Genomic DNA, 21,101 nt, shown 5'->3' with positions numbered 1-21,101 from the left:
AATATACAATATAATTACGAAAAGGATTGAGGTTAGATTTTAAATCGACTTATATGTGCGTTTTAGGTTATAGTTTTAGAGCATAATCATATATATATATATTTTTAAAACATTTTCTTCTGTCTAATGTTGCCGAAAAAAATACTAATGGGAACATAAATAGGAAAACATGAACCTATTGATCTATAGTTGGAAATGAAGCCTAGAGCCGATTAATCTACGTGAAACTGTTTAATGGAACAGCTGTGACAGCTGGTACAAAAAGATCCGTCTGGTGGGGTCTATGAGGGACAGTCTCTCCAAGCCCTTTAAAATCAAGAGTTGTTAAACCCTACTCTCTATTAGTTTGACCTAGTAAATGGTCTCATGCTAATCTAAAATATATATTTTTCCCCCATGTTCAAAGTAGCCCACTGCTAAGGTATATCGCAGGGTGGTATAAGGAGGGGGAACACAAAAAACACACACACAAGGCGGAGTTACAGAATTCACCAAGTGTCTGCACGGTCTTTCTCTCTCTCTCTCTCTCTCTCTCTCTGCTTAGTTGAAAAGAAGTGTGGAGGGTAGGTTAACTTGTAAATGAAGTGGTCGAATACGTGACCGAAATCTCAACAAGACCACCCAATCTGCAAATATGTAACGGCCGGACTAAACCTTGGATAATATTTCCGAATGGAAAACATGAAATTCTCTACAAGAAGCACAAAGAAGCTGTGTTTTTACGCGGCGTTGTTGGTGTCGCTTACGAGCGACCTGGCAATGGGAGGTAAGATCTCTGATAATTCGACTTTTTCCCCCTGAGGATCAGAGATGGATTGCAAACTGTATACATTGTGTTTTAGGTGGTGTGTATATATGTGTTTGACACTGTAATTCACGAATGTATGTTTAAGCGTTATCACGTTCAACTTTGACGGTGTTTTGGTTAAGTGCGAGAAAAGAACACAATTGGGCTTTGGTCCTGAGCTCACTTCGAATAAAATCCAATTCAAGTCAAGACTTATAATTACAGTTTGATAATGGCAATACCAGACTTGATGCTATGTGTCTTCCAATGACAGCTCAATATTGAGTTATACAGATATAATAGCATAAGTTATACGCGTGATGAAGAAATCGATTATATCCAGCATTTCAACAATTCAATTAAAAAACCAAAGGTATCACTTTCAGAATAGAAAACTGCCCTGAGGGTTGTCCATGGCTACACACAAATTAATTATTTTATAAAGGAAACATTGTCCGCATGTTATATACTGTACTGCACAGCGAAGACACATTGTATAACACAGAATCATCAGAATGAATCCGAACTCTTGAACTGAAAACATCGAAAAATTATATTACTGAAAATGAAATGAACCCAGAGAAATAGACAGAAATAGATAGTAGGGGCAGTGCATCCCAAAGGTGAATCACCGTATTCCCTATACTGTAGTGCACTACTTTTGACTATAGCCCTATGGGTAGTGCACTGCATAGGGAATATGGTGTCATTTGGGAGGTACACCCTGGTCTGACTGGAATAAAGGGCCCATGGAAAGTAATTAGTGACATCTTTGATTTAGTTCCCTATGATTACACATACATAAAAGCTTTTTCTAGTTAAAGCAAACATTCATTAGGTGGCTGTATCATGTATTTAGTCAATGGGAATGGGAGTACATAGTACTGTTCTCAGATGTTTAATTCATAGATTTTAGATCTGTATTTAAAATGTGTTTTTGTTTTGCTAAATGCTATATCATCTATTATTTAACTAGGATGGAATGTTTGTATATTTGACTGTGGTTGTCTCACTAAACTAGTTTAAGATTAAAAACTTTCATTAGGCAGCTGTATCATGTATTTAGTAAACGGAATGGGAGTAATCTAGATGAAGAGTTTTTTTTCACATTTGTGTTGTTTTTTTTTCATCAAAAATTATTGCTTATGAGTACCATCGTGTGTGTGTGTGTGTGTGTGTGTAAAATAGTAATGTTTTCAGATGTTTAATTCATCGATTTTAGATCTGTATTTAAAATGTGTTTTTGTTTTGCTAAATGCTATATTATCCATTATTTAACTCGGATGGAATGTTCGTACCCTGCATATTTGACTATGATATATGGTTGTCTCACTAAACTAGTTTAAGATGAATGCACTTACTGTAAATCACTCTGGATAAGAGCATCTGCTAAATTACTCAAATGTTTAATGTACATGTTTTTTTTTAAATGCAGATGTCATATTACTGTATAGAATATTTTTTTAAAGTATTGATGTCACAAATGTACAATTTAAAAAATGTCTTTAGAAAAAATGTAGTTATTTGTTACATTAGACTGTGTAAAACCTAGCAGTACTACTGATTTCTCTGAGAGTGAGGCAGATATATATTATTACTGTGTAAAACCTAGCAGTACTACTGATTTCTCTGAGAGTGAGGACGATATATATTATTACTGTGTAAAACCTAGCAGTACTACGGATTTCTCTGAGAGTGAGGTGGATATTTAGCATTTAGCAGAAAAAAATATTTATCTCTCTGAAATGAAACCATGAAGTGATAGATTTTAAACAAATACATGTCTGTCATTGAACAACCCCATGCCCTGATTAGATGGTGAACAACCCCATGCCCTGATTAGATGGTGAACAACCCCATGCCCTGATTAGATAGTGAACAACCCCATGCCCTGATTAGATGGTGAACAACCCCATGCCCTGATTAGATAGTGAACAACCCCATGCCCTGATTAGATAGTGAACAACCCCATGCCCTGATTAGATGGTGAACAACCCCATGCCCTGATTAGATTGTGAACAACCCCATGCCCTGATTAGATAGTGAACAACCCCATGATTAGATGGTGAACAACCCCATGCCCTGATTAGATTGTGAACAACCCCATGCCCTGATTAGATAGTGAACAACCCCATGCCCTGATTAGATAGTGAACAACCCCATGCCCTGATTAGATGGTGAACAACCCCATGCCCTGATTAGATTGTGAACAACCCCATGCCCTGATTAGATAGTGAACAACCCCATGCCCTGATTAGATAGTGAACAACCCCATGATTAGATGGTGAACAACCCCATGCCCTGATTAGATTGTGAACAACCCCATGCCCTGATTAGATAGTGAACAACCCCATGCCATGATTAGATAGTGAACAACCCCATGCCCTGATTAGATTGTGAACAACCCCATGCCCTGATTAGATAGTGAACAACCCCATGCCCTGATTAGATAGTGAACAACCCCATGCCCTGATTAGATGGTGAACAACCCCATGCCCTGATTAGATGGTGAACAACCCCATGCCCTGATTAGATAGTGAACAACCCCATGATTAGATGGTGAACAACCCCATGCCCTGATTAGATAGTGAACAACCCCATGCCCTGATTAGATGGTGAACAACCCCATGCCCTGATTAGATGGTGAACAACCCCATGATTAGATGGTGAACAACCCCATGATTAGATGGTGAACAACCCCATGCCCTGATTAGATTGTGAACAACCCCATGCCCTGATTAGATGGTGAACAACCCCATGCCCTGATTAGATGGTGAACAACCCCATGCCCTGATTAGATGGTGAACAACCCCATGCCCTGATTAGATAGTGAACAACCCCATGCCCTGATTAGATAGTGAACAACCCCATGATTAGATGGTGAACAACCCCATGCCCTGATTAGATAGTGAACAACCCCATGATTAGATAGTGAACAACCCCATGATTAGATAGTGAACAACCCCATGATTAGATAGTGAACAACCCCATGCCCTGATTAGATAGTGAACAACCCCATGCCCTGATTAGATAGTGAACAACCCCATGATTAGATGGTGAACAACCCCATGCCCTGATTAGATAGTGAACAACCCCATGATTAGATAGTGAACAACCCCATGATTAGATGGTGAACAACCCCATGCCCTGATTAGATAGTGAACAACCCCATGATTAGATGGTGAACAACCCCATGATTAGATGGTGAACAACCCCATGCCCTGATTAGATAGTGAACAACCCCATGCCCTGATTAGATGGTGAACAACCCCATGCCCTGATTAGATAGTGAACAACCCCATGCCCTGATTAGATAGTGAACAACCCCATGCCCTGATTAGATGGTGAACAACCCCATGCCCTGATTAGATAGTGAACAACCCCATGCCCTGATTAGATAGTGAACAACCCCATGCCCTGATTAGATAGTGAACAACCCCATGCCCTGATTAGATGGTGAACAACCCCATGCCCTGATTAGATAGTGAACAACCCCATGCCCTGATTATTAGATAATGAAAAAACACACCAATCTTTTTCATAATTTCTTTAAACATTAAAAGCTCATTTGATCAACTTTTCAAATTCTGAAAAATGGATATAAAACGTTTTGGAAAGAAACTTCATATATAGACGTATTTATTTACAGTTTAATGATTAATACAATCTGAATGAACATCAGTAATTGTCAGCATCATTTAGGAGCATAATGGTAATTTGTATTTTTTGTATTTTTAATGAGATGTATAGCACATCTTTAGCCTGGCTCAAATGATGATTCATTAGCGTGGCATCATATTCCAAAGACATCGTTCCGGCTCTATATTATATGGAGGGTCTGTGTATGAAACATGGAATATAGAAAAACAACAGCAGAAAGGAACATTCCAAGGGGCCAGTTTCCCAGACACAGTGATAGTTGGAAATAAAGCACACACAAAAAAAATGCATTGACTTGCATTTGATTTGCGACAACAACAAAAAAAAATGCTAAAAAGATAGTGTTTGAAACAGTGGCCAAGGGAACAAAAGCATGGGATTGCTGTTATAACTTTTCAATGCACTGTTAGAAAAAAGGGTTCTAAACATGGTTCTAAAAAGGGTTTTAAAAGGGTTCTTCGGCTGTCCCTCTGCGGGAAAGGGTTCTTTATGGGTTCTATATCGAACCCAAAAGGGTTCTACCTGGAACCAAAAAAGGGTTCTTTATGGGTTCTATATCGAACCCAAAAGGGTTCTACCTGGAACCAAAAAGGGTTCTTTATGGGTTCTATATCGAACCCAAAAGGGTCTTCAAAGGGTTCTCCTATGGGGACAGCCAAAGAACCCATTTTGGTTCTAGATAGCACCTTTTTCCTTCTTCTATGAGTGTACAGTAGACTGCTCACAAGGTAAGGAAACCAACATTGAACGTTGTCTCCTTTAAGCTTACTCCTGGACTAAAAAGCATGTAAATCTATGATGATACGCATTAGATCAGCCAAGACCACAAATTAACATAAATATGAACTATGGAACAAACAAACAAAAAAACACCAGGCTCTTTTGGCCTCAAATTACCACTAAAACTCTTGTATTTGAGGCTGCTAGACTGCCTCCTGGCTTCTGTTCCTGATGAGATGCTCTGTGACATCCCTCTTAGCTCTTAGCTCAAACATTGGTTTTAGGCTCAATAATAAAATATTGAAAATAACTATACTGCACAAAAATATCAACGCAACATGTAATGGTTACCATGTTGCATGTGCTGAAATAAAAGATTCCTGAAATGTTTCCATCCACACGAAAGGCATACTTCTCATAAAATGTTTGTACAAATTTGTTTACTTCCCTGTTAGTGAGCATCTAGCAGTACTACTGATTTCTCTGAGAGTGAGGCATCTTGTTCTTTGCCAAGATAATCCAACCACCCGACAGGTGTGGCATATCAAGAATCTGATTAAACAGCATGGGGGGGGGGGGGGGGAACAAGGAAAACATATTACGACCTAGGTCTCATGGCCGCGTTCAGCAGCCAAACATGGTCAAACTTTGCAGATAGAAATACATACAAATAGAGCCACACATTGATTGCTTATTCTACATGTCAGAGAGGCACGTTTTTTATTTCTATCTAAACGTTCAAAATCTTTCCAAAACGTTCCCGCTGAACGTACCCCTGATAAATTGAGTGGCCAATTTGCAGAAGCGTTACCCCTGAAAAACGTGGGGTAACAAATCAAATGATTGTGAATAACGGTAATAATGTATTCTTGAAGGCAGAATCAGACTGATGGTGGGTATATTGTAGTGGGTATACTGTAGTGGGTATACTGTAGTGGGTATACTGTACTGGGTATACTGTAGTGGGTAGTGGGTATACTGTAGTGGGTATACTGCAGTGGATATACTGCAGTGGGTATACTGCAGTGGGTATACTGTAGTGGGTATACTGTAGTGGGTATACTGTAGTGGGTATACTGCTGTGGATATACTGCAGTGGGTATGCTGTAGTGGGTATACTGTAGTGGGTATACTGTAGTGGGTATACTGTAGTGGGTATACTGCTGTGGGTATACTGTAGTGGGTATACTGTAGTGGGTATACTGTAGTGGGTATACTGCGGTGGGTATACTGTAGTGGGTATACTGTAGTGGGTAGTGGGTATACTGTAGTGGGTATACTGTATTGGGTAGTGGGTATACTGTAGTGGGTATACTGTAGTGGGTATGCTGTAGTGGGTATACTGCAGTGGGTATACTGTAGTGGGTATACTGCAGTGGGTATACTGTAGTGGGTATACTGTAGTGGCTATACTGCAGTGGGTATACTGTAGTGGGTATACTGAAAATTGGGTATACTGCAGTGGGTATACTGTAGTGGGTATACTGCAATGGGTATATTGAACATTTGGTATACTGTAGTGGGTATACTGTAGTGGGTATGCTGTAGTGGGTATACTGTAGTGGGTATACTGAAAATTGGGTATACTGCAGTGGGTATACTGTAGTTGGTATACTGCAAATTGAGTATACTGTTGTGGGTATACTGCAGTGGGTATACTGTAGTGGGTATACTGCAAATTGAGTATACTGTAGTGGGTATACTGCAAATTTGGTATGCTGCAAATTTGGTATACTGTAGTGGGTATACTGTAGTGGGTATACTGCAATGGGTATATTGAAAATTGGGTATACTGTAGTGGGTATACTGTAGTGGGTATACTGCAAGGGGTATATTGAAAATTGGGTATACTGTAGTGGGTATACTGCAAATTTGGTATGCTGCAAATTTGGTATACTGTAGTGGGTATACTGTAGTGGGTATACTGCAATGGGTATATTGAAAATTGGGTATACTGTAGTGGGTATACTGTAGTGGCTATACTGCAAATTTGGTATGCTGCAAATTTGGTATACTGTAGTGGGTATACTGTAGTGGGTATACTGCAATGGGTATATTGAAAATTGGGTATACTGTAGTGGGTATACTGTAGTGGGTATACTGCAATGGGTATATTGAAAATTGGGTATACTGTAGTGGGCATACTGTAGTGGGTATACTGTATTGAGTATACTGTATTGGGCAGTGGCGGTCATTGACGTTTAATACCATTCACCCAGTTCAATGTAACAGCGACAGGTTTAGGCTACTACATGATACTAGAATGTTCCCTATACCCATCATGAGGTTGCTACAACCTAACCTATGAATGAAAGTTTACAACGTAGGGGCACACAGGTCGAGAGACACATTTTAGATGACAGACGATGACATTCAATACCTCCTTGCACACTCTTGCCTGCATCTAGCTGATCTAGGGTGTAATCATTAGTCCAACAGTTGCAAACCAGAGTTCCCATTGGACAAATTCAGGTATTTATCCCCGTTTCCTTCCGTTTAAGAAACGTTTTTCAACGGAATCGGCGGAATGAATACACCCCTGATAACGCGTAAACACAGTTCACTCTCATAACAGCCACGTTGTATTCCTTCTCTTCCCTTCGCTTGTGGACTTCAATCAACAACACATCAGCTGTATGTGACCAGGCGAAAAAACCTTTCCAAGCCAAACCGTTACACACAGCCTACGTTGTTGTCACCATATTAGCTAAAGTAAGGTCATAGTCAGCATAGCTAATATAACTAACGCGTTAGTAAACCTGCTACAATCATGCAGTAACGTTTGTGTATAGTCAGTTACACCAGCAGGCCCCAGGTGGCAATAAATTAGTAATACCAAAAGCTTACCTTGACTTGGAAGAGTTCCAGTGTTGTGTTGGAAAGGCATAGCCAGCTAGCTAACATAGCATCCCTCTGTTATAGCCAGCTAGCTAACATAGCATCCCTCTGTTATAGCCAGCTAGCTAACATAGCATCCCTCTGTTATAGGCATCTAGCTAACATAGCATCCCTCTGTTATAGCCAGCTAGCTAACATAGCATCCCTCTGTTATAGCCAGCTAACTAACATAGCATCCCTCTGTTATAGCCAGCTAGCTAACATAGCATCCCTCTGTTATAGCCAGCTAGCTAACATAGCATCCCTCTGTTATAGTCAGCTAGCTAACATAGCATCCCTCTGTTATAGCCAGCTAGCTAACATAGCATCCCTCTGTTATAGCCAGCTAGCTAACATAGCATCCCTTTATTATAGCCTTCTAGCTAACATAGCATCCTTCTGTTATAGCCAGCTAGCTAACATAGCATCCCTTTGTTATAGCCTTCTAGCTAACATAGCATCCTTCTGTTATAGCCAGCTAGCTAACATAGCATCCCTCTGTTATAGCCAGCTAGCTAACATAGCATCCCTCTGTTATAGCCAGCTAGCTAACATAGCATCCCTTTGTTATAGCCTTCTAGCTAACATAGCATCCTTCTGTTATAGCCAGCTAGCTAACATAGCAACCTTCTGTTTGAGCAGCTCCATTTGCTAGCTAAGTAAGTGAAACTGAAAGTGAAAAAAAATTACACTCTCTCTCTCTCTCTATTTCTCTCTTGCTCCTCCTTCATTTTGGAAACGGTTCAACTGTTGTCTTTCTCAATTAGTCAACTACTCACCACAGTTTACGCACTGCAGTGCTGTCTAGCTGTAGCTTATGCTTTCAGTACTACATTTATTCTCTGATCCTTTGATTGGGTGGACAACATGTCAGTTCATGCTGCAAGAGCTCTGATAGGCTGGAGGACGTCCTCCGGAAGTTGTCATAATTACTGTGTAAGTCTATGGAAGGGAGTGAGAACCATGAGCCTCCTAGGCTTTGTATTGAAGTCAATGTACCCAGAGGAGAATGGAAGCTAGCTGTCCTCCGGCTACACCGTGGTGCTACCCTACAGAGTGCTGTTGAGGTTACTGTTGACCTTCATTGCAAAACAATGTGTTTTAATCAGTTATTTGGTGACGTGAATATATTTAGTGTAGTTTTATCCATTTTTCTTTTACAATGAACATTTTTATAAAGTTCACTGAGGAGGATGGTCCTCCCCTTCCTCCTCTGAGGAGCCTCCACTGGTATTGGGTATACTGTATTGCCTTGCTGACTGTACGCCAACAATACTGTGTGTTTGACCTCATGCTTTATTAGACAAAGAAGAACAAGGAAAGCTACTAACTCAGCCTGTAATAGATGCCACCGTTTGATCTACCGCTCTTGTAAAAGAGGGTTGTCCAAGGCCACAGCCTCATTTACACGGCCTGCTAGTCTGTTCAATATGACACTGTGCTGTAATGGATTTATTCAATAATACATGAATTGAAAAGCAATGAGTTGGACCAAGTACAAGCTGTGAGTTGACACGTTTAGCAGAAGAATGGATAGGGGTCAGTAGTACACAGCTAATGCCTCTTAACTCGCCTTTTGGCCGTACGAACCCTGTGATTTAACGCGTATAGGCTCCTCAATGCCCAGAACAACTTACAACACCACATTTTATTTGGGTGAAAAAAAAACCTGAAACGTCTCTTTGGGTCCTTGGAAAAGTACTGTATTAAACACAAGTATTATTATGATTATGTAAGGTGACGTTGTGTGCGTTGAACCCTCGAAGCGTGGGACTTCATCGTGGTACATAGAACAGGCACTTCTTATTTATTGAGGTGAAAACTAAAGCTGACTGGGCGTTGAACCCTCTGAGCGTGGGATGTTGGACTGGCAGTAACATCAGGGTGGCTGGTGGACAGGACACTAGGGGATGTTGGACTGACAGTAACATCAGGGTGGCTGGTAGACAGGACACTAGGGGATGTTGGACTGACAGTAACATCAGGGTGGCTGGTGGACAGGACACTAGGGGATGTTGGACTGACAGTAACATCAGGGTGGCTGGTGGACAGGACACTAGGGGATGTTGGACTGACAGTAACATCAGGGTGGCTGGTGGACAGGACACTAGGGGATGTTGGACTGACAGTAACATCAGGGTGGCTGGTGGACAGGACACTAGGGGATGTTGGACTGACAGTAACATCAGGGTGGCTGGTAGACAGGACACTACGGGATGTTGGACTGACAGTAACATCAGGGTGGCTGGTGGACAGGACACTATGGGATGTTGGACTGACAGTAACATCAGGGTGGCTGGTGGACAGGACACTAGGGGATGTTGGACTGACAGTAACATCAGGGTGGCTGGTAGAAAGGACACTAGGGGATGTTGGTAGACAGGACACTAGGGGATGTTGGTAGACAGGACACTAGGGGATGTTGGACTGACAGTAACATTGGGGTGGTTGGCAGACAGTGTGTCTCTTTGTGTCTCTTTGTGTGTGTCTGTGTGTCTGTCTGTGTGTCTCTCTCCCTGTCTGTGTGTCTCTCTGTGTGTCTGTGTGTCTCTATGTGTGTGTCTGTCTGTCTGTCTGTCTGTCTGTCTGTGTGTCTCGCTCTCTTTATCCCTCTCTCTCTCTATCCCTGTCTGTGTGTCTCTCTGTGTGCCTGTGTGTCTCTGTGTGTGTCTGTCTGTCTCTCTGTGTGTGTCTGTCTGTCTCTCCCTCTCTCTCTCTCTCTCTCTCTCTCTCTCTCTCTCTCTCTCTCTCTCTCTCTCTCTCTCTCTCTGTGTCTGAGACAATGAAGGGACATCAGGGTCTTTCATGTTCAGTTGTAGTGCATTTCAAGACAGGGCATGTCCCTGCACTCACACACACACACACACACACACACACACACACACACACACACACATACACCTCACACGCACACCTCACGCTCACCTCACACTCACCTCTGTGTTCCCAGGCTGCACTACTTGGAGCGTTGCCGTACTACCTGGGGAGGTGTGGGTTGTAAAGGAAGAAGAGATTCCCATCTCTCAGAGGGGTGAAGAAAAGGCTAAGAGTCACTTCATGTCAAGATGTTTCATCCTGACGTATGACTCGGTGTGTACTGAGGTCTGGAACTGTGGTCTTGAGGAATATCATAGCTGCTGCATAGACTGCTCCTAAATCATGACAACTCCTGCCTCCTGCCACAGGCAGGATTTATGAGCAGTCTACCCTTTAACTCGTCTTCTTAGAGATGGGAATCTCTTCTTCTTTTACAACCCCTTTACAAGTCCTGTCTCAAGATAGCGGCAGGGTAACCTAGTGGTTAGAGCGTTCGGTCAGAAACCGTAAAGGTTGCAAGATCGAATCTCCCGAACTGACAAGGTTGAAAATCTGCCCCCAGAACAAGGCAGTTAACCCCACTGTTCCTAGACCGTCATTGAAAATAAGAATTTGTTCTTAACTGACTTGCCTAGTTAAATCAAGGTTTAATAAATAAATAAAAGTAGCCTTGACAGATCTGTAACTTTAGATACTGAACACTGTAGATGACTCTGTCACAGTGTTGTTTCCTATAGTACTGAGTCTTTCAGAACAGAACCTGACTACATAATGACCCAGACCAGAACCTGACTGTATAATGACCCAGACCAGAACCTGACTGTATAACGACCCAGACCAGAACCTGACTGTATAACGACCCAGACCAGAACCTGACTACATAACGACCCAGACCAGAACCTGACTACATAATGACCCAGGCTAGAATCTGACTACATAATGACCCAGACCAGAACCTGACTACATAATGACCCAGACCAGAACCTAACTACATGATGACCCAGACCAGAACCTGACTGCATATTGACCCAGACCAGAACCTGACTACATAACGACCCAGACCAGAACCTGACTACATAATGACCCAGGCCAGAATCTGACTACATAATGACCCAGACCAGAAACTGACTATATAATGACCCACACCAGAACCTGACTACATAATGACCCAGACCAGAACCTGACTACATAATGACCAAGACCAGAACCTAACTACATGATGACCCAGACCAGAACCTGACTGCATATTGACCCAGACCAGAACAGAACCTGACTACATAATGACCCAGACCAGAACCTGACTACATAATAACCCAGACCAGAACCTAACTACATGATGACCCAGACCAGAACCTGACTATATAATGACCCAGACCAGAACCTGACTACATAATGACCCAGACCAGAACCTGACTATATAATGACCCAGACCAGAACCTGACTGCATAATGACCCAGACCAGAACCTGACTATATAATGACCCAGACCAGAACCTGACTGTATAACGACCCAGACCAGAACCTGACTGTATAACGACCCAGACCAGAACCTGACTGTATAACGACCCAGACCAGAACCTGACTGTTCCAACACAGTTATATCTGCCATCTCTCTCTCTCTCTCTCTCTCTCTCTGTGTGTGTCTCTCTCTCCCCTCTCTGTCTCTCTGTCTCTCTCTCTCTCTCTCTCTCCCTCTCTGTCTCTCTGTCTCTCTCTCTCTCTCTCTCTCTCTCTGTCTCTCTCTCTCTCTCTCTCTCTCTCTCTCTCTCTCTCTCTCTCTCTCTCTCTCTCTCTCCAGCCTCGTTCTATGGTGATGGCTATGTGCAGCTGAAGACAGTGGAGTCGTCGAACCGTAACTCCCTGCGTGTTCGTTTCCGTACCTCCAGCCCCCGCGGCCTGCTCTTCCTCGCTGCCGGCCACACAGACTACCTTCTAGTGGAGCTGAACGCTGGTCGCCTGCAGGTCAGTTCACCTTTAGCCTAGACTTCAAAACACACACATTACACACACACACAGACTCATTACACACACATGTACATTCAGGCCAACACACACACACACACACACACACACACACACACACACACACACACACCACCTCCAGCTATGTCTCTATCCCAGCTCCCAGCTGACAGTCAGTCACTCAGCACAGTAACACAAGCAGGCAGACATAATTAGAAAACTACTGCCCACATTTCTAAACTATCTTTCTTTATCCTTGAAAAAATTATATTATAATCACTGGCAGACTCTCAGCAAATAACTTTTTAAACGTCAAATGATATTCTTAATGTAATGATAATGTCATGACAATGTAACGATAATGTGGTGATAATGGTAATGTGACGATAATGTGACGATAATGGTAATGATAATGTAATGGCAACGATGGTGTAAATGTAACGATAACGGTAATGTAATGAGAATGGTAATGTGACGATAATAGTAATGATAATGCAATGTAAAGGCAACGATTGTGTACATTTAACGATAATGGCAATGCAACGATAATGTAATGCAAACGCAATGATGGTGTAAGCGTAACGATAATGCAACGATAACACAACGGTAATGGTAATGTAATGATAATGGCAATGAAACGATAATGTAAAGGCAACGATGGTGTAAATGCAATGATAATGTAACGACAATGCGACGATAATGTACATGCAATGATAATGTAACAATAATGTAATTATATTGTTAATGTAAAGGTAATGTTATGATAATGTTAATGTTCACCAGTCTGGTTTAAGCCTTGGATTTAGAACCAGTTCAGCTGGTACACGTGTCTTAGATGATATGTTAAATTGCTTAAATCGTGGAATGACCGTGCTGCCATATTTATAGACCTATCCAAGGTCTTTGATACTGTCGACCCCTTCTCATTCCCCTAGTTATTCCCCTTCTCATTCCCCTTCTCATTCCCCTAGTCATTCCCCTTCTCATTCCCCTGCTCATTCCCCTTCTCATTCCCTTACATATTTCCCTATATATTCCCCTTCTCATTCCCCTAGTCATTCCCATACTCATTCCCCTACTCATTCCCCTACATATTCCCCTACTTCATTCCCCTACTCATTTCCTACTTCATTCCCCTCCTCATTCCTCTACTCATTCCCTTACTCATTCCCCTACTTCATACCCCCACGTCCTCCCCCTACTTCATTTCCTACTTCATTCCCCTATTTCATACCCCTACATATCCCCCTACTTCATTTCCCTACTTCATTTCCCTACTTCATTCAAAGGTTGTCTGAATTGGGCCTCGGCCTGGCGTCTTACACAGTGTGTGCTTTCTGATGGTGTCACGTTAACCCGGTATTACTAAAGGTTTAATATAAATCAAATTGGTAGGGACAATAGCGTACATAACTGTGTCATCTGCACACATCTGCATCTGCATCTGTTTTCAAATTCTCTGTGTCTCATTTATGCACATTACACATTTATGCATTTGATGGCTCTTTCATAGAGCAGGTTCATGCCTGTAAATATCTGTGCTTTTGGATTGATAAAAATTGGACATAAAAAATAAAAAAAAAACATACGGATGAGCTAGTTAAGAAGCTGAAATTCAAAGTTGGTATTTATAGAAGGATCGGCCCCTTTTTTTCTAAAATGACATACCCAAATCTAATTGCTTGCCCTGAAGCAAGGATGTGCATATTCTTGGTACCATTTGAAAGCAAACACTTTGAAGTTTGTGGAAATGTGAAATTAATGTAGGAGAATATAAAACATTAGATCTGGTGTAATAATAATACAAACAAAAAAACACGTGTTTTCTATTTAATTTCTTTGCATCGTCTTTGATGTAGGATTCTAGGTGTAATTTAGAAATTGTTCACAAGATGGCAGCAGTGTGTGCAAAGTTTCAGACTGATCCAGCGAAGAATTACATCGCTACACAATATTTTGTATCAAGTCTGACAGGAGTTTGCCCAAATGTGCCGAGTTGGTCAATTTATACATTTTCAAGTACATAACTATAGAGAACATACAAAACCTACAGAAAGACCTGGTTGAATCTAACCCACAAAGATAAAAATCTACACTGGAGTTACTTACCAAGAAAACAGTGAATGTTCCTGAATGGCCGAGTTACAGTTTTGATTTAAATCAGCTTGAAAATCTTTAACAAGACCTGAAAATGGTTGTCTAGCAATGATCAACAACCAATTTGACAGAGCTTGAAGAATTTAGAAAATAATAATTGGCAAATGTTGCACAATCCAGGTGTGGAAAGCCCTTAGACTTACCCAGAAACACTCACAGCTGTAATCGCCGCCAAAAGTGCTTCTACAATTTATTTACTCAGGGGTGTGAATAATTATGTAAATGAGATATGTCTGTATTTAATTTTCCAAAATGTCTAAAATGTGGAATAAGTTAAGGGGTATGAATACTTTCTGAAGGCTCTGTAATACTCAGTGATTAATGAACTGACTTCGGAATCTAGTTTCTGCTTCTGGTTGTATTACTGGTTTATATTACTGGTTTATATTACTGGTTTATATTACTGGTTTATATTACTGGTTTATATTACTGGTTTATATTACTGGTTTATATTACCGCAATCCCTTCTACAAACTACAACACAGAAATTATACTGGCTTTGCAATTTGTTCAATAAGACATAGAGGAACACAGCAGTTTCTGGTTTCCGTTACTGTCTGCAATCTCTGTTATGGTTAAAAATAGAGCCCACCTCGAAAGTCTTAGCTCGGGTTGTAGGTTACAAGGGTTTATGTTGCAAGCATGGTGGTCTGGCCTCACTATTTCTGGGCCAGGAGAGAGCGTGAGCTGTGCCGTGCTGACAGAGCTGTAATAAGGAAATACATTTGTTGCTTGAAGATGTCGGTTAAACTTAAGCTTCTCACTAAAGGTTTTGTAATGAAATCACAAAAAAAACAAGCGAGGTGACAGATAGACCTTTTTGTGACGCAGTCAGACGTGTTCAACAGAAAGAAACGTGAGAAATCCTTGCGACTGGGAAAACGTGTCCCCGGGCTACACTTTTCTTTTCGTGTGTGGGAGTGAAATTTTAAGATGCGCTGACAAATGCACTGCGTGGATTTTCTGTTGTGTGTGGAAGCAAGAAAACTGGATGAAAACTGCTCATCCTTAGGACAACAAAATCACAAAAGTTTTTTTCTTTCTTTTTCCTCTTTCGACTTGTTCTCAGGCTTGAGGTCTCTTTCCGAATCAGTTTTAGAGATTAGCATTGCTGTTGTGGTTGTCTTGAAACGCTGCTTGTATAGCTGGGACAGTAGCAAGCCTTGACAGGCCATTTCCTGCCGATGCAGAGCTCCATAGAGACGCAGACGGCGGCCCAAATGGGACCCTATTCCCTATATAGTGGTAGTGCACTACTATAGGTCCTGGTCAAAAGTAGTGCACTACTATAGGCCCTGGTCAAAAGTAGTGTCCTACTATAGGCCCTGTTCAAAAGGAGTGCACTACTATGGGCCCTGGTCAAAAGTAGTGCACTACTATAGGCCCTGGTCCAAAGTAGTGCACTACTATAGGCCCTGGTCCAAAGTAGTGCACTACTATAGGCCCTGGTCCAAAGTAGTGCACTACTATAGGCCCTGGTCGAAAAGTAGTGCACTACTATGGGCCCTGGTCGAAAAGTAGTGCACTACTATGGGCCCTGGTCAAAAGTAGTGTCCTACTATAGGCCCTGATCCAAAGTAGTGCACTAAATAGGGAATAGGGTGCCATTTGGCACAGAGACAGGGACAAAGATAATAGGGGTCTTCCTGCTTGCAGACGGAAACAAAGCGTCTGTTTTAACTGCAGGTGACATCATAAACAGGAAATGTATTCGTGATCACACGAGGATAACACGTGTCAGGGTGGTTATTCCCTATATCCAGCTGATGCTGAGAATGTCTCTGATGGGATATACAGTAAAATTTAATACGTTCTTATTTAAATGCTAAGAATGAATAGAAACGAAATGAAAAGGGATATTTTTTCTCAATAAAGTATACATATTACTAAATAGTAATGTAGTTATGCAATGTTAGTGACAGTGACTAAACACAATGTGTATCTGGCTCAGTGGAGATGTGTTGTTCAGTCTTGTTCTTAGTCCTAAGGGCAGCTCTATCTCAAGGCAACAAATGTGATTGGTTAAGTTTAGGAAATAAATGTGGGTGATTATGTATAGGCAAGTAATTCCAATTGGTTACGATTAGGCTTAATGGTTGGGTTAGGTTTTTGACAGTAAATGTTTAAGTTTAAAACTCCAGTTTATAGTGAGATATAATTCTCTTCTTCCTTCCTATGTTCAGGTGAAGCTGGACCTGGGCTCTGGTGAGCGGTTGCTGAGATCAGAGAGCAGCACCCAACTAAACGACCTGGCCTGGCACACTGCTGAGCTCCTCCACGACCGCCATAATGTCACCCTAACTATGGACCAGTACTCCCACACCAGCCTCAGGATGCCTGGGCACTGGTCTCAGAAGCAGGATCTTACCATCCAGGATGGGCTGTACGTCGGCGGGTCTGGAGGCCTGGACAAGCTCTACCTACCCAATGACCTAACAGGATTCAGGGGGTGTGTGGATCAGGCTGTTTTCAACGAGAACAACATGTTATCGTCCCTGAGACCGTACGCTGGATTCAAGAGTGTCTATGAGGTTTCTTTGGGCTGTAGTCCCCAGTTCTTTGCCGGCGAGGAGGATCCTGTTAGTTTCTTTAGTTCAAGAGCGTATGTCTCCCTGCCACCCTGGAACGTCTCCCACAACCAGCAAGAGGCGCTGTTTGAGTGTGTGGTTCACACATCGGCTAAAGAGGGGATTGTCTTGTACAACTCGGCCAGACAAGGGGACTTTGTGGCAGTTGAAATCCAAGAGGGGCTGCTGGTGGCCATCGTGGGTAAAGGAGGCACCAAGACAGAACTTAAATCCCTCACCTTTGTCAATGACAGGAACTGGCATTCAGTGAAGATGTTCTTTACCCCCAAGACCCTACAGCTGACAGTGGACAAGGAGACGGTGAAGACTAGCATCAGCTCTCGCTCCAAGGGACTTCAGTTAAGAGGGTCGCTGTTTGTGGGGGGCATTGATGACAGCACACGTTCAGAAGTCAGGAAGATGGGTCTGGTGTCTGTGTTGGGAAACAGAGTCCGAGGAGGTTCTTTTAAGGGCTGCCTGAAGGACATGAAAGTCAATGGGGTCATGATGGGTCTGCCTAATGCTGTAGTCACTAAAGATATATCAGTGGGCTGCGAGCCGGAGAAAGAACCAGAGCCCTCGACCACGATGGGTCCAACTACTATCCCGACTGTCCCCAACTCCCGGTTCGATCCCACTTCGGTCACCCCTACCCCAGAATTCCCTATGTTCACTCTGGCCAGGGGGCTGGACAAGAAGTACGGGGCCAATTTCGTGCTGCTCAGGAACCTTGTAGTCTCAGAGGGTGGGCGTGGGTCACTAGAGTCCAAGCACATCAAGGTGCTCCTGGACTTCAAGAAGCTTGGGGTACGCCAGTCTCAGATCATGTTCCGGATCCAGGAGCAGCCGGTGCACGGTCAGATACGATTGGATGTGGACCAGGACCAAGAGGAGAACATCTTTAGCATGCTGGACCTGTGGCACGGCAGGGTGATGTACATCCACGGAGGATCAGAGGACCCAGAAGACTTTTTCACTTTCTCTATATTCTCTTCCTCCAGGAAGGAGGTTCCCACATACCTGCAGGGGACGAGAAGGTACCGCTACAACATCACAGTGACCCCCACCAATGACGCCCCAGAGCTCAGCCTGCCCCAAGGGAACCTTTTCGTCCTGTTGGAGAATTCTAGAAAACTCCTAACCAAAGAGGTGTTGAAAGCCACAGACATTGACAGCAACCACACTGACCTGGTCTTCTCCATCCTGGGGAACCTGAACCCTGACGCTGGTTATCTGGAGGTGGGAGATAACCCCGACACTGCAGTGACCACGTTCTCCCATTCTGATCTGGAGGAAGGGAAGGTGAACTATGTCCACACTGGGGTGAGGAACTCCAGGATCGTGCTGAGGGTCAGTGATGGAGACAAGGTGAGCAACACGGTGGTTCTGAGGATCATGGCCATAGGTTTGGAGTATAAGATCGCCAACAACACTGGGCTTGAGATCATTCAAGGTGAGGTAGCTGTGATCAGTAACAAGCAACTGGCCATTCAGACCAATGCCGTGAATCAAGTGGTGGACATCCGATATGATGTCGTCAAGCCACCTCAGTATGGTGAGCTGCAGAGGCTTCACTCCAGCGGAGAATGGAAGCCCACCGGTTCTTTCTCTCAAAGGCTGCTGGAGAAAGAACGCCTTCGGTACCTCAGCACTTTCCAAGAAATCCAGACTGCCACTGCTACGGATTACTTCAAATGCAAGGTCACAGTAGCAGGAAGAGTTGACACTGAACTGGTCTTTCCAGTCACAGTGAAGTGGGTACATTATAACCTAGTCAGGAACGTAATGGCCGATATTAATAAAGTTCGGAAAGTGACGTTGGACTCACAGTATCTTTATGCCACAGTGGACATTGTGACACTATCCGAGGATGATCTTCACTTCAGAGTTCTCTCCTCGCCGAAGAAAGGACAACTTCTCCTTGTTCACGAGTTATTGAAGAAAAATTCAACTTTCAGCCAAAGAAATGTCACTGATCTAAAGGTTCTATACGAACTGGTCGACAGACCATACGAAGACACAAGTGACACGTTTAAATTCCAAGTGTTCTCCAAGCATGCTCAATCACAAAGTTACGATTTCCAGATCTCAATAAAAGCTGACGTCAACAGCGTATTTATAAGAAATTACAAACTATCTATAATGGAGGGAGAGAGTAAACTCATCACAAAAGACGAGTTGTTTGCAGAGACTCTTAGCACCAAGGAGTTGTACTACACCGTTACAAGTAGCCCTAAACATGGGAAGCTAGCACGCATCAACCTGTCCAACTCTAACGCCAGTTACAACAACATCCTAACGTTCAGCAACCAGGATCTCTTGGAGGAGCGCGTCATGTACATTCACGACGACACAGAGACCACTCAGGATCAGTTCACATTCATAGCCTCCACTAGTCAGGAGTCCAAATCCTCCGTCACGGACGAGGAAGTCGGATCCAAAGAAGGGACGTTTAACATCTCCATCCAGCTAGTTAACGACGAAAAGCCGGTGCGCGTTGTCGATAAAGTTTTCCACGTGGTGAGGGATGGGCAGCGGTTGCTCACCCTGGACGATCTCTGTTACCATGACGCAGACTCGGACTTCAGCGACGGGCAGTTGGTCTACACGCGCCGGGGAATCCCAATGGGAGACCTGGTTCTGGTGAACGACACCTCTCACAGGTACTTTCTCTTTTGTTTTGTTTTTTGTACATATTAATGATATAATGTATTTTGACTGTCTATGGATGTTTTATATTGTCTCAAACCTATGCCCTTGGGGCGGCAGGGTAGCCTAGTGGTTAGCGCATTGGACTAGTAACCGGAAGGTTGCAAGTTCAAATCCCCAAGCTGACAAGGTACAAATCTGTCTTTCTGCCCCTGAACAGGCAGTTGTGCCAACCCACTGTTCCTAGGCCATCATTGAAAATAAGAATTTGTTCTTAACTGACAAGGGCTTGATGCCTAGTTAAATAAAGGTAAAATTAAATCCATTGGTGGTCCACAACATTGTTTTTAATCTTGTCTTTTACTCTTTAATCTTGTCTTGTCAAATTGATGAGGCTAGGCTCTGTACCTTAAGACCATCTGGTGTGTTAGTGTTGTGGACCACACCAAGGTTTTCACCTCTCTCCTCTGGGACTCCCAGATGTTCCATGTAACTATTCCACAGCTGATTCAACTTGTCAACTAATCATCAAGCCCTTGACTAGATGAATCAGGAGAACTCAGCAGGGCTACAACAAATTACTGTGACTTCTGGGACGTCTGGGCTACAACCACTGGACTACAGAATACAACTGTTTTGTTGTATTGTGTGGAGTGACACTTTATTAAACTTTCCTGACCTCTGACCTCCAGGCTGTTCCAGTTCACCCAGAAGGAGCTGGAAGAGAAGAGAGTGTTGTTCCTCCATCGAGGCGTGAACTCCGGACGCTTCGTGCTCTTCGTGTCCGACGGGAAACACTTAGTCTCCACTCTGCTGGACGTCAGCGCCCACGACCCTTTCCTGAGCCTCGGCAACAACACAGGTATGTGTGTATATTATAATATGTTATATGCAGAGTATTTTCCA

At 42.9% G+C, this 21,101-nt stretch overlaps 1 protein-coding gene across 1 annotated transcript in view; it reads left to right on the top strand.

The window, feature by feature from the left end:
* The first annotated feature begins 464 nt into the window (after positions 1–464).
* cspg4ba (chondroitin sulfate proteoglycan 4ba) overlaps positions 465–21,101 on the top strand; it is a 56,705-nt gene continuing 36,068 nt past the window's right edge. The window contains exons 1-4 of the mRNA XM_036979226.2: positions 465–766; positions 12,659–12,822; positions 17,163–20,209; positions 20,888–21,057. Coding sequence (XP_036835121.2) covers positions 673–766; positions 12,659–12,822; positions 17,163–20,209; positions 20,888–21,057 — 3,475 coding nt within the window. The 5' untranslated portion in view covers positions 465–672. The remainder of the gene's footprint in view (positions 767–12,658; positions 12,823–17,162; positions 20,210–20,887; positions 21,058–21,101) is intronic.

This window comes from Oncorhynchus mykiss, chromosome 6, assembly GCF_057628025.1.
Source record: "Oncorhynchus mykiss isolate SJ-2025 chromosome 6, ASM5762802v1, whole genome shotgun sequence".
NCBI lineage: Eukaryota > Metazoa > Chordata > Actinopteri > Salmoniformes > Salmonidae > Oncorhynchus > Oncorhynchus mykiss.
Note: the sequence above shows the minus strand (reverse complement) of the source record. Positions and strands in the feature narration are given on the sequence as shown.